This window comes from Mastigoproctus giganteus, chromosome 12, assembly GCF_048544385.1.
Source record: "Mastigoproctus giganteus isolate SK-2022 chromosome 12, ASM4854438v1, whole genome shotgun sequence".
Taxonomy (NCBI): Eukaryota; Metazoa; Arthropoda; class Arachnida; order Uropygi; family Thelyphonidae; genus Mastigoproctus; species Mastigoproctus giganteus.
This window is the reverse complement of record NC_143586.1, coordinates 109,625,916-109,640,740: the sequence shown is the minus strand read 5'-3', so window position 1 is coordinate 109,640,740 and position 14,825 is coordinate 109,625,916. Positions and strand designations below refer to the sequence as shown.

Here is a 14,825-nt window from a genome sequence, read left to right as displayed (position 1 = left end):
GCAAAGTATTGGGGGGTAGGCAGGGTGGAGAGGAGACAGAGCCCTGTCTCCTCCCTCCCCTGCCTGGCGATGGGGGTTTTAAAGGGAACCGGGTTAGAATACCCAGTTCAGATCACAGTGTCGAATCTGGTATGAAGGTCAAACTGCCCATCCCGCTCCAGGGGTGGGATATGTAAGCTGGCAGTGGGGAACCCACCAGGCAAAGGGGTGGGAGAGACACATTTACTTCATTCATAATCTGCATTCTCACTCTACTTGCATTCTTTTTTTTTTTTTTTTTTTTTTTACTTTTTCCTCCCAAGTTTTATATATATATATATATAAATTTTTTTTTCACTCAGCTCATTCATTCTTTTTCTCACACACCAGGAGGGTGATGCAATGATGTGTAGTTTATAGCTCTCATCTCATTTATTCGACTCTTACTTTCTGCACTGCACTCCCTGGGCACCTCAACTTACTGTTATTCTTCATTTGTGGTGCAGGCCTAGTCGCAAGGTTTTTTTTTTTTTTTTTTCAGGCTAGGGGAGAATGCAGTGATAATGTTTATGTGGTTAGTAAATGTTTGTTAGTACAGTAATGTAAGTTATTTTTAACTTTGTATTCTTTCGGCCAATTACATTTGCTCTTCCACTCATTCCCATTCACTCTCTCTTTCCCCTCACTGCAGGTCACTCTTTCTTTCACCAAAACTGCCATTTATTCCCTTTTAATTCCTAGTTCACTCAGTGCCCAGCGTATTCATTCTATCTTTCATTCTTCTTTCATTCTACATTGCATCCCTTTGCTACTAGCTTACTGATATTTTTCAGCTAATCTGTTTCCCTGGCTGCTTGTACATCTCCCTCCCCTACATGGTTACTTATTTGGTGTGGGGCCCCAGGTTTCTACACATGGCAGGGTAGTCCTGGGGAGTTTTGTCATGTCAGGTTTCTGTCAGGGTGCAGAATACTGCTATCCTGACAGTTTTTAAGTCATTGTCTGGGCATGGTGGGAACCTTGGGCAATTTTAACTATTGATTATTGTTTAATTGCTGGGGGCTGAATTGCCATTCTTTGGATTGTTCTGTGCATTTCGAATACTATCTGTGTGAAAGATGTAAAGACTTTATAATTTTCCTCTTCTATGATGAACAGATGTTCTTCTCCCCTGGGAAGAGGGCCAATCTGTGCTATTAGCTCTGTTCTAAGGATGTCATATATTATACATTCATATAGAATGTGTGCCCAGTCTTCACTTTCCCCACAGGTGCAGTTTGGGGAGTAGGAAGTCATCAATCGGCCCTAAAGAAGGTTAGTTTCGCCTTTAGGGAGCCATGACCTGTCAATATAAATGTCATAAAAAGTCCAGGGGCATACCACTTAGGTGGCTTTGGGCTAACCATTGACACCAATGGCAGAAACCGTTTGGTAACTAGACCTCTGGTTTCCTGCTCCCACTTTGTTTGCCATAGCTCATGGAGCTTTGTGGCTATTCTTTTTCTTTCAGCATTGAAGGTGTTGGTTATATCAAGGGCTATCCCCAGAAATTCTGTGGATATGCCCTTTTTAAATCTATAATATAAGCCTCTTTTGGCTACTTCCAGGTAAAGTGGGAGAGCTCCAGCCAGCAACTGTAGTGCAGGTGTGCTTACTGTGCGACATGCTCTGGTAATAGTGAGTTGTATTGTCCTTTGTATTGATTCTAATTTATTCCTATTTCTTACTATGTCTAAGTGGGTGAACCACGTACCGGCTCCATAGGTGGTATATGATTGCCAGAGTCCCCAGGCTGCTGAACTGATCCTGGCAAGTAGATCAAAATGGAGGTAAAAAGTAGATCAAATGGGGGTAAAAAGTTAATTTTGAATCAAAGACCACTCCAAGATATTTTAGTTCTGTTACCATTTTTATAGTGGCTATGTTAATTTTGATTTGTGGATGTCTTCTTATGTCCAAATTGCCGTTTAGAAGTATTTGTTTGGTTTTTTCAGGCGATATTTTGAGCATGTGCATTTGTGCCACTTCTGCAGCTGCAAGAGGGCAACATTTGGTCTTTGCTCTACAACCACTTGCGTGTTACCTTTTACAAGGAAAATCATATCATCTGCAAAGGCCAGGCTTTCCACGGGGCCCAGATCCAAGGCCAGAAATTCGTCCAGAACAATGTTCCAGAAGAAAGGGCCAGGGATTGAACCCTGCGGGCAGCCTTTATTCATAGGGCGTGTCAATTCCTGGAAATTTGTGCATACTGTGACACTTCTCTCTGTAAGGTAGCTGTTTATTGGCGCCTCCGTAGCCAGGTGGGAAGGAGCAGCAGTGCGTAGCACACGCTTCTTGATTAGACCGGGGTTCGAGCCCGTCACCACCAAATACAGAGGATGCGGAAAGGTCAGGGAATGACCACCGCATATTCCCGGAGCAATATGGCCTTAGTTGCCAATGCTCCTAAAAACCAAATAACAACAACAACAACAGCTGTTTATTACCTTATAGAGGTTTTGTGGGGCATTTACCTGGCGGAGTTTCCTAAGGACACTAAGCCACCAGTGAGTCAAATGCCCCAGCAAAGTCAATGGAGATTGCCAGCATATATTTCTCCTCTGTGTTTTTTTAACTGTTGTCAGTAGGTGGTGCATGGCATCCTCTGTAGAATTGCCCTGCTTAAAACCGTACTGATTGTTGGAATGTAAACCTGCTTCTGTGTAATATTGAGCTAATCTGCTATATATTAGTCTTTCATATGTTTTCCCTAGTACAGGGAGTAGGGCTATTGGTCTATATGATTTGGATTCGGTAGGAAGTTTTTCAGATTTTTTGAGAATTTATCTGTTTCCGCTAATTTTTTGATAATCACAACCTCTAAGAGGTCAAAACCTGTGCATTTATTGTTTTTGGTTTTAGATAGTGCTATTTCTAAGTCTTGTATAGTAAACAGAGGTTCAGTATTGGCATTGTCATATTCAGTGTATTCTTTTATAATGTCTACCTGGGTGGGGGAATGATTCCCAGTTTCAGTCTGAATGATACTGTCTAGGATGTTATTTACAGAATCCACCCAACACAGGGTTGGGGTTCCATCTGGTTTGAGGTTTCTAAGTAGTTTCTAAGACATCTCCCTCTTGGCAGCTTGTTGGTCACTATTCTGTAGACAACTCCCCAAGGGTTATTGTTTTCAGTAGTTTCCACCAAGTGCTTCCAGCATTCCTTTTTCTTGTCTGTTATGAGGGCTGTATACTGATTCCTGAGAGTTCTATAAGAATCTCTCAGTGCATCCACCTCATTTTGTGGCCAAGATGTTGTGGCTCTTTGAAAATGTCTCCTTGCCTGGTGTACCCTACTTCTGAGTATAGTCAGTTCGGGACACCACCAGGGAACTGTCTGCTTCCTCGGTTTTTTCCGTGGGATAGACAGGGTTGCTGTTTTTGTTAAAATGTTTGATATAGTCAGTGTTTGCTCTTCTGGGCTACAGTTGCCTGATCTAGACCACTCATTTTCCTGTTTTTGCAGCTCAGCTTCTGTATGTTCTGCAAAAATCTGCCAGTTTGCCTTTTTAAGGTTATACCTTTTGATATACAACAGGAAGTGTTGGGTTGTTTGTAATTGCCTGTTTAGTTTGAAGGAAATGGCTCTGTGATCTGATGTGGTCCAGGCTGGCTGGACACACACCAATCTGTGATTTTATAAGCTATTGAATTGGTGGCAAGAGTAATATCAATTTCACTCTCCCACATGGTACTGCTAAAAGTTGGGAGGTTATTTGGTTGGTTTAGACTTGAAAGGGTGAGGTGGCTATATAGTCTGAAAGTATCTGGCTGTTGTCTGTGCCTGCTCTGTCTTCCGTAAGGCTATGGCAGCCATTGCAAAACTGGGGTGCACTGTTCTTCCTCATCCCTCTCATACCCCAGATCTTGCACCTTTCGACTATCACCTCTTCGGCCCACTGAAGAATGCACTCTGCGGAATCCATTTTGCTGACGATGACCAGTTCAAGCACAGTGTTGCTCCAGAGCAAGAGTAAGGACTTCTACAGGATTGGAATACAGGGTCTGACTCAGAGATGGTGGAAATGCATAGAAAATGATGGAAACTTTGTGGAAGAAAAACAGTGTGTTTATTAATGATTGAGGATTAATTGATGTAAACGGCATAGTTGTAGGAATAAAATTTTCTGAGGAAAAAAATAGAAGGCATTACTTTCGTACCACTCATCGTAGAATATTACAATTACTATTACATATAAGTTAATTAATTGTGAATTATAAGTCTAAAGTATTGTTTGAATTACCATTACAATAGAAAACAGACATTAAATTAAGTGAAACCAAATACATAAAGATTACATTCTTACCTGCTGACAGACTCCTCTTGTTGGTGCTCCCAGAAACCTGATGTGCATACAGGCAAGGGGTACTGCCAACAGTTAATTTATAGGTAAGGGATTAAAGACCATTAGCCAATGGAATGATGCCAAGTTTTTCTACCCTGGATCCAGTGGTTTTTGTTTAGTGGAAGCCTAGGGTGACCTTTGCTCTCATACTCTGACATCAGGGTTGGTGTGTGGGGGGGGGGGGGGTCTGGAGGGAATATCTGGACTATTTTCTGCCCCCAACATCATGGTCTGATGATGGGTAAGATGCCTGTAACGTTATCTTAAATGTATAGTGGTTTAGGTGATTAACTTAATAAACTATATTATTATTTTCACATGGTATATGGGTGGTATTAATTATACTAATAATCTTAATGGAAAACAACATATAAAGCCCTTCCCTAACTATATTTTTTTCTTAAATAATATAATAATTACTTATATTATTTAAATGTAAGAGGGTGTGAATTACTGTAATTAAATTTTAGCACTTTTGGTTGAATAATCAATGCCTACACTCAGCATTACAAGGGCGATTACCAGAATTGTATGGTTTGACTGACAGTACATCAGCATGTATTTCCGCACTCAAATGTCATTAAGGGATTATGGATTACTGTACTTATCGCTGTGGTATATTTGTATAATTGTAGATAGAGAAAATTCGTATCGGGAGTTTACCAGGGAATTGTTTACTAATGTACAAACACCTCTGAATTTCTTGCTCTAGATAAATATTTGTTACAATAAATGTTAGAGGCTGATTCTTTGTCAGAAGTGAGTTTTATGTAATCAGTGGGATTCTCGGGCACTGTTGCTATATAAATATATACCTAAAACTTTAAGTTCTGTTTCAACAAAATGACTTTTTTATTTACCGTATCGACTGTATATAACGCTTTGTTCTATTCATTTGAATACAACTGTTGACTTCTATTACTGACAGTGAAAAATTTTATTAAAATTTTATTATTGTTATCTTTATTATAGGCACAAAAACCCTGGACAAAGCTATTAGCAAAGGTGAACAAATCAAAAAATGATTACCATTTAGCCTGCAAGAGTGAAAAATCTGCAGTGAATCAAGAGAAGATTGCTTTAAGTGACACTTCTCTTTCTCCAGATCAAGTATGTGTGTATATAATTCAATCTTAAATTAGTTTATCTGAAAAGAGAAAAGCTTGTATAACTTATGTATTTTGAAAATGAAATGCACAGGGCATAATCCTTATGGGTTTTGATAATTAACTATATAGTATCAGTGTAAACACACCATAGTTAACCCATAAACTTGAACTACGTATGTAACGTAGAGGGCATTGTTTTAATTGTATCTCATAATGTGGTTGCCTTAACAACGAGATAGCTACTATTGCATTACTTCAAATAAATAACGCTTCTCTAGCAGAGAAGACTACTTATTTTCAGCGGTACCACCACCACCCAGACGATCATTTCGAAGCTATTCGGCTTCATCATCAGTGGGCGGGCAGGTACCCAGGTAATACAACAAGCCATCACAGTTGCGAAGTTATATCCACAATATGAGAGATGCCAAAAGAGTGTGGTGGTAATGTATTTTGAAAATGAAATGCACAGGGCATAATCCTTATGGGTTTTGATAATTAACTATATAGTATCGGTGTAAATACACCATAGTTAACCCATAAACTTGAACTACGTATGTAGCGTAGTTTAACTTGCTAAACAAACTTTTTTACAGATATTTATTTTAGTAAAGCTATTATTTATTAGTCATATATTTTGTGATAATTTAAATAAGATAATTTTGAAAAGTAGGAGGACTTTCTTGTTCTTCCTTGTATTTTTGTTGATGGCAAGATATAAACTGCCCAACAAATATAATGGTCTTAATGCTCAAAGCAAAATGAATGTTGCGTTACCATGATTTGCCTTGGTGTTAGTATTAAAAGGCATAGCTTTTTAACAAGTAGCACTGCCATTTGTTTAAAAATGTGCCTTATGTAAATGCAGCCATGTCTAGTGAATGCAATGATGTGAGCACATTACAACTTTTGAATTTACTAGGTGATTGTAATTTAAATGCCTCCAGCCAAAAAAAATTCAATTTTTTAAATAATTTCTTTATAATGAAAAGGCCAAATAGCATTAGCTGTTTTATGGTTTTGAAGTTCTAGCTTTACATACATAAAATCAACTTTATCACTACTGTTTTACAAGCCTGGACAGTTGGTTGACATGGATAATTGGTCCAATAGATAATTGTTCCACATGGCCAATTGGTCACTTAATATATGATATATAACATGGAAAACAATGCTTGATAGCTTAAAGAGATTTAATTCTTTTATTTGTCTTTAAACCAGCACACATTCTGTTTTTTTTCAGCACACATTCTGTTCAGTTTATCTTGTATAACAGTCTTGATTGCATGTCAATTGCTAGACAGAAAATCTTTAGGATATTCGATTTGTAAAAACTTTTCATGTTTGAAAAGAAGAATGTTAGGATAGGAACTGGTATAGTCTAAAATTTCATGTTTTGGACAACTTCTGTCAAGAATTCTTTCAGTTTTGCTTTCAGTTCTACTAGTATATTTCCTATTCAATGCTTTTCAAATCTTTTCCTTTTAGATGTTTGTTCTCGTCTAACAATAAATTTGATTACTTTCTGTACTGTTATTCCTTCTGGAATATTTCACCAATCTGGTACATGCATATGTTGGCACACTCTCAATCAGTTCCCAGCAGTGATGCCAAACTTCTACATCAGGCATGTCAAACTGGCAGACTGCACTCCACATGCAACTATAAAATGTTTAATATACAATTCACAGTTGCTGCCAACTCTTACGGATTTACACAGTTTCATCCTATATGAAAATAATGATAAATGGCAAATACTTAAAGGAGATAATGCTGATATGATATAAAATTTAAATAAAAGTCATAGATTATACAAACCTTAATAAACAGGTTTATATGATTTTGAATTGTTTAAAAATTTACTGATTATGTGATGATGTATTCTTGTGTAAAGGGAAATACAGTAAACCCCCGCTATTCGCGGGGGTTACGTTCCTGAGAAATGCCGCGAATACCGAAAACGCGAATACTGAGTTATGGCTCCCATAGTAATAAAGGGGTTCCGTTCCAAAGTATATAAGAAAAACTAGTCTAAAATTTTGTCTATGTATGTATTATATGTATCTTCATAATATGACTATATACATAGACAGTACATAGTGAAATGCAAGCATATGGCATCGAAATGAAAATAAGAAACAATTTAATATTAAATGTAATATTTATTAGAAATTTCAAACAAATCTTTCAAACCACTGTCTTTGCTAGCTAAAAAACCTATCCCGCCAATGCTATCACCAGTTTCGCTAAAGCGTTGATAAGGAGTTTTGCGTTTTCACGAATGATGAGTGAATTTAACGGAATTTTATTTTGAGTTCGGTCTTCTATCCACAGATTTAAAGCTTTTTCCGTTTTTTCTAATTTAACATCACGAGTTACAGAGCAAATTTTTGAAGCAATTAGCGCGTTTTCACGGACACTACGGCGGATTTTTTCTTCCGATTTTTTGGTTGATCGTACCGTTGACTCATTGATTTTATAATGTTTTGCCACTGAGGAGACACTTTCACCATTAGAAATTTTATCTAATAACTCAATTTTATTCGCTAATGTCATCACCTTCTTTGATATTTTCACATTTCTCTTGTTATTCATAGCCATATTTTTGTAGGGGTTAGAAAGAACTTGTCCACAATAAATCACTTTCTTCCGTTAACACACTCGAAAAAGTCTGTTTTACACTGCAAAACGGTAGATTTATCACTTTTGTAAGCATATCAATTTATAAATTGATAAATTTATTCAATTTATAAGCATACAAATTAAAAGCAAACGACGAAACTTTCCATAACAAGCGCATAACACATATTGAACAAGGATTAGCGAGAAACATCCACGCTCGCGATTTTGTCACCCCTCTCCCCCCACCCACGGAGCGGTGTTTTGACTGGGAAAGATAATTTTAGCCACGCCCATGTTTTTTTATGGCGGAAAATATTCACGGCGCTTTAAATTTCACATTTTTTAGGTTTCATTTTATATTAAATCGGCGATCGCGAAACCGCGAATAGCGGGGGTTTACTGTACACAAAAATATTTCTTTTGGCAGTGCCACACCAGAGTGCTGAATTAACATTAGTGCCATCTGTAAACCTCTGTGAGCTGTTAGTGCAGCCCTTAAGCATTTTTGAGTTTGTTACCCTTGTCCTGTTTGGTTATTATGTGTGTAGAGGGTTATGGGTATTGTTGGTATTAAGTTTGGTCTTGCAAAAGCAAACCTTTAGTACAAAAAATGGCATTGAGCATATTGGCTTGTGCTCCCTATTAATGGAACATAGCATTTCTTGTACAGTGAAACCTCCCTTAACTGACACCCCTCTAAAAGGAGACACCTATCATTTTGGGCACTCAGGCTTGGGTACCAGCTAGAAGTATTAGAAATTGCATGTTAGATAACCTCTCCAAAAAAACACACACACTTTCTAATATCAAAGCAGACACTTTCAAGGGTAATTCACACATATGCATTTTCATTAGTTAATGGGCATTTTCAGTGAATATAAGTGAAAGTCAAGGTCATTACAGTAATATTAATTAGACCTGTGATGACCATGGATTACTCACAGAGCAGATGGCATAGGTTGTTAATGCACTCACCACTGTTGATAAGGAGTGTTTATGAACTTATTTGGGTTTTCTGATGCAGTTTAACTGCATCACTTAGCAAGGCAATAAAATTGCTATGCTGGGAGTGGCTGTTTCCAGAATTAAAAAAAAAAAAAAAAAAAAAAAAAAGCAAATAGAGCCATATACATTTCTTTCAAAAACAAAACTCGACCAACAGACTGCATAGATAATTTTGATCCCATCAGTAACCCATGAGGATTTTCCATGTCCATAAATACAATATATCCACAAAACTAAAGCATTATTGTGTGAACAGAATACATGATACAAATCTGAAACCACTTCCACATGGTAGAGGATATCTTCAAAATTTTTTTTTTTCGTCAACCAGAAAAATCCACTCTGTAGTATATGGCAGCATAAGCACAAAACAATAATTATGGCAGAATTTACCAGCCTCAAGAGGCATGGTATGTACTTCGGTTCAATGAGCTGCAGTCTGCCACCACTGTTATGTGCAAATTTCCAATGTGGTTTAAAAAGAAACCACCGAATACACCACAGTTATGCAGTGGTATGGAAAATTCCTAAAGGATGCCTGTTTGTGCAGTCATCGTGGCAGCCATGTTAGCCAAAGAAAAATTAGTGAGTGAGCAGTGAAGCTTGTTCGTGGAGGTTTTATGGATAATTCAAATGACATGCCACATGACAGTTTTGAGCTTAACATGTCAAAGTCAACAGGGCATAACATGTTACTTGCCACCCAAGGATGAAACAATAATAGTTATAATTCATACAGAAGCCTTTGATCAACAACAAAACCAAGAGGATGGAATTTTGGAATTTTGTTTATAAATTTCTCTGTGATTACAGTTATGCTGCCATCTTCTGTGGCATGCACATTTTCCAATTGGTAAATTAAAACTTGAAGATATCTTCTATCACCTGGAAGTGGTTGGAGATTTGCCATGTACCCTATTCATGTGGCAGTATTTTAGTTTTGTCGACATCCTGTATATTAGATAAAAACACTATGTGATGCTTAATGTTACTTTTACAACTGCTTTAGTGAGAGTGGTGTCCAATTTTTTTAGTCGGAGATGATAACAGTTTCCTGTACTGTTGCATTACACTATTACTCAGCAGTAAGAAACGGTAGCCATTTTGGTAGATACATACATACAAAGTTTGTTAGTGTGTGCAGATTTTCTCTTGAAACAGTGGTTGAAATTTTCCTGAGCGTTACATTGATTGTGTGCTAATTTTTTAAGAAACGAAATTTCTCAATGTTTTTTGCTGGGCTGTATGCAGAAATTTAAAAAGGGAAGGGTTTTGATCCATTAAGGAGGGGTGTATCTGATTATATTAAAAAAAAATTGTATGTGAGCAAATTGGACTAAAACTAGTAAGTGATCTAATTATCCATTATGATAATGAAATTTCCAAAAAAAAAAAAAAAAAAATACTCTAAACAAAGCTATTTATATTAATTTTTACTAAAAGTTGTGTTTATTTAAAGTTAATTGATTGAATCATATGTATGATAATCAATAAAAAAAAAAACTCTTGAGTGAGCAACCAGTTATGAATTTAACTTTTCTGAATTATTGAAACTGGTTACACTAACCTCTGTAAAGCAGAAATCTCTCTATAGCAGACATTTTCTTCTGATCCAATATCTGCTTTAGAGAGTTTCACTGTATATCCTCAGAACACTGGATAAGTTTACTAGTGAACTATCCCCATTGACATTTTTCTCTAAGATTATTTTTTTGACACAATACTGGAGAAATAAATAGTATCCATTTCAATTTACTTTTTGCATTTTTTGCTCAAAAATGCATTATTTTTTCAGCTTTTTCAAACTGAAACCATAATTACTGTATTTGCCAGACAAGACACATCCAGATTTTAGAGGGGGAATTTTGAGAAAAATATTTTTTATTTTATTGCATATATTTTAAATGCAAATTCACAAGTAAAGGTATCATTTTCTCAGTTGGAGAAAGGCTAATATGTCTTTCAGCTGCCATGTTTCCATGTTTTTTGGCATAATTGAGAACCCGTTGGCTTTTTTAAATTTTTTTATTTTTTGATATGAAACATCCTTGGGGCACCTCAACTGAGTAAATCTGATCAGTCACAAAAAATGTGACGTGGAAGTGACGTCATCTGCAGCTTCTGCCAGAGGTGAATTATCGTAACTTGTATTGTTGCAATCATACTTACATGATTGCAACAATACAAGTATTTCTAATCAAACAATGCAAAAAAGTATTCATAATCAAACATTGCAACAATACAAGTATTTGATTACAAATATAGTCGAACTTGGTTATAACGAGATCACAGCTGTAACGAGCAAAAAGCCATATGAATTTATGCATATTCCCATACAATCTCTTACTGTTATAATGAGTGTACTACCTGGATATACCGTATAAATTATAAATTTTGGTAACTATGCAAACATTCTTAATTGCTTGGGTAGTCGTAAAAATCCAATTCATGGAATAGACACTACTTAGCTTTTATGACCACCTTATCGGATTAGCGGCCGGTTTATGCCTTTGTCTTTTTGGGGATGGGACTATACAATAGTGCATTGGCATTCCACTTGTCGCATTACCCTATTTACAGATTGTCTTGTATTCACTGAACCAAAAATTTATTTCGGGACTTATAAGAATTTTGGAAACGGAACTTCTAAGAACTTGTATGTAGGCCACTTTACTGTCATTTTAAAGTAAAATCAGTTAGAAATTAACCATTCCTTCAGAAACATGTCTACTAACAATAGAAAGTGTCTCTTGATTCGTGAAAAGGCCAAAATTATTTGTGAGTTAGAACGTGGTGCAAAAAAATGTTGAAGTGTGTAAAAAGTTTTCTTTGTCCTCTTCAACAGCATTGACATTGTGGAAGAATAAACATGTTTACATATTGACACTGGAAAAGAACATAACCGAAAGAAGAAAAAAAAAAAATTTTAGAAAGTGAGAGTTTACAAATGTCAATGAAACATTTCTTCAATGGTTCACTACACAAAGAACTGCTGGTTTTCAATAGACAGTCCAATCTTCAAGGCTCAACTGGAAAAATTTGCTAAACAATTTGGATGCGATTGATTTTGTATGTAACAACGTTTGGCTGGATCGATTTAAAAACCGAATACAAGCATATTAATACAAATACTATGTAGATATATATTAATATTATTTTTTTCCTCTCTGATATTTCTTTTGTATTTTGAATCTATCTTTTTATCAAGTTATTGAGAATTAAAAAAATAAGAGGTAGGTAGATTTAACTCATCACTGATATAGTGAGTAATGGTTATAACAAGGAAATTTTGTCGGTCCCTCGATGCTCGTTATAACCAAGTTCAACTGTACTTTTATTGTTGCAATCATACTTTCTGCAGCTGCCATTTGATTGTAGCCATTCAAACGGCTACAATCAAATGGCAAATGGTCTATTCAAATCAAATGGTAATTATGCTGTTGGCTTGGATTTCTCTAACCTCTTCAAAGCCAAGGTTGTTGCACATAAAATCATTTAACGTGTGTGTGTGCTGAGCACACACACACACACACACCATTTTTTTTTTTTTTTTTTTTTTTTTTTTGCCTGCTGCTGCTGTAAAAACTTTCTTTCTTTATTGTTTGCCACTAATACTACTACTAACTTGAATTTGAAGCTAACAGTGTGCGAAAACCTCTTCTCACTTGTACCTATTTTATCAGGACTGCAAATTTAAAATAAATTAAATCTACCCATACTAAATGAAACAAGCTACTAAAGTGATGTTTTTATACTTTGGAAGGTTCAGACTGATTACACTGCTTATTGATGCACATGTAGATCTCTGCAGAAAGAAGCAGAGCAGGGGTTTGGTGTCCGATATATTGATGTTAAGGCATAGCTACTTGGTAATTCCCTGTAATTCTTTCCAGAAAAAAAAAGGTTTCTAGAAGGAAATGGCTTCCCCCCCACATGGGAGAACTGAAGGACAAGTTCTTTATTTTCACAAAACGTAAGACCTCTCAGATATTTTTTTTTTTTTTTTTTTTATGTGAACCTCAAACACAAGAAGTATTAGAACCTACAGTACTTAGTACCGTGCTTGGGTTGGAGGTTGAGAAGACGAAAGAAGATATTTGTTGACATTGGACTTGAACTTCTGTAGATAGTAATTTTCAGGAAATACGTATGAAGGACGGTTGTTCCAGAAAACGGCAGTTGAATGAATAAATGAGGAAGATGAAAAGTTGGTTCTGTGGGTTTGAAGTTGGACAGTAAATGGGTGTTGGCTGGTGGCGGCACATGTTTGGACTGTTTTGAAAGAGAGGGCGGGAATTATAGAAGCCAGTTCAGAAGAACAGTGCCCATGGAAGTATCTGTAGAAAAGGCATGCAGCAGAAACAGTACGTCTATGAGAAAGCGAGTGGAGAGACTCTGTTAGAGATGAATCATTAATTAACCTAACTGCCCTCTTCTGAATGGAATCAAGAAGCCTGAGAGAGGTTTTGGGGGCACCACCCCAGATGTGGGAACAATATTCCATAGCAGGGCGGATTTGCGATTTATACAGAGTGAGCAGCTGTTTGGAAGAAAAGTAACACCGAGAGCAAAAGAGAAAACCAAGTTTTTTAGATGCAGAGGAAGCAATATTTGTAATGTGCTTGTGCCAAGAGAGATTAGAAGTCAGGGTAATCCCAAAAAGAGATATATCATTTTGCCTAGAAATCGGAGTGTCACTAAAGATAAGCATAGGAGCAGAAGAATCCTTTTTGCGAGATATAAGACAAGACTGAGTTTTAGAAGGGTTGAAATCAACTAAGTTGTCTTTGCCCCACTGGAGAATTACCTGAAGATCGACATTTAAGGAATTGGTAGCAGATTTTCGAGAAGTTGAAGCTGATTGAGCAGGACAAGGTTTCTGAAATGGAAAGAGCAACTACTTGTGTTTCACCGAACCTTTCCATTGAATTAGTCCATAAATGGGTAACATAAGCCAGAATATCACCAGTGGATCGACACTGACGGAATCCATACTGGCAATCGTTGATCAGACAGAAGGTTTCTAGGTAGTTTAAGAGTTGGCGGTTAATTGATTTCTCCATTACTTTAGAGAGAGTAGAAGTAATTGCAATGGGACGATAATTGGATGGGAGGGATTTGTCACCCTTTTTGGGAACTGGCTGGATATGAGCAAATTTCCAAGCAGAAGGAAAAACATCTTTGGAATAAGAAAGGGAAAAAAGGCGGCAAAGAATAGGAGTAAGTTCAGGATCACAGGTTTTGAGAACAAGTGGAGAAATACCATCAGGACCTGGAGCTTTCTTAGCATCAAGATTCATCAAAATCCTTTTGATATCCTTTTGACGGAAGACTACAGGAGGCATTGAATGGAGCCTGTTGGGAATGGTGGGAGGTGTTTTACCAAGATCATAAATACATGAGCTGGAAGAAAAATGCGATGCTAGCAGGTCAGCTTTATCCTTGGCTGAAGTGACAACAGAACCATCTGGTTTGGACAGAGGTGGGAGCAGGGATGGGCAAAAGTTGCGGCCAATAGCTTTGGCAAGAGACCAGAATGCTCGGCTACCATTAAGGCAAGAAGCAAGTTTTCTACTCTTAGCCTGTTCAAACTCTAGTTTGGACTGATTAATAACTGCTTTGCAATTGTTGGGAGCTTTGGTGTAGGCAGAAAATGAAACTGAAGAATTAGAAACAAGCCAATTACGATATGCAACATTCTTCTCTTGAACAGCCTTAGC

At 36.9% G+C, this 14,825-nt stretch overlaps 1 protein-coding gene across 1 annotated transcript in view; it reads left to right on the top strand.

Annotated features, from left to right (window-relative positions):
- Positions 1 to 14,825, top strand: part of LOC150077334 (protein kinase C and casein kinase substrate in neurons protein 1-like) — a 233,530-nt gene that overhangs the window by 121,417 nt on the left and 97,288 nt on the right. The window contains exon 4 of the mRNA XM_090386779.1: positions 5,342 to 5,479. Coding sequence (XP_090242905.1) covers positions 5,342 to 5,479 — 138 coding nt within the window. The remainder of the gene's footprint in view (positions 1 to 5,341; positions 5,480 to 14,825) is intronic.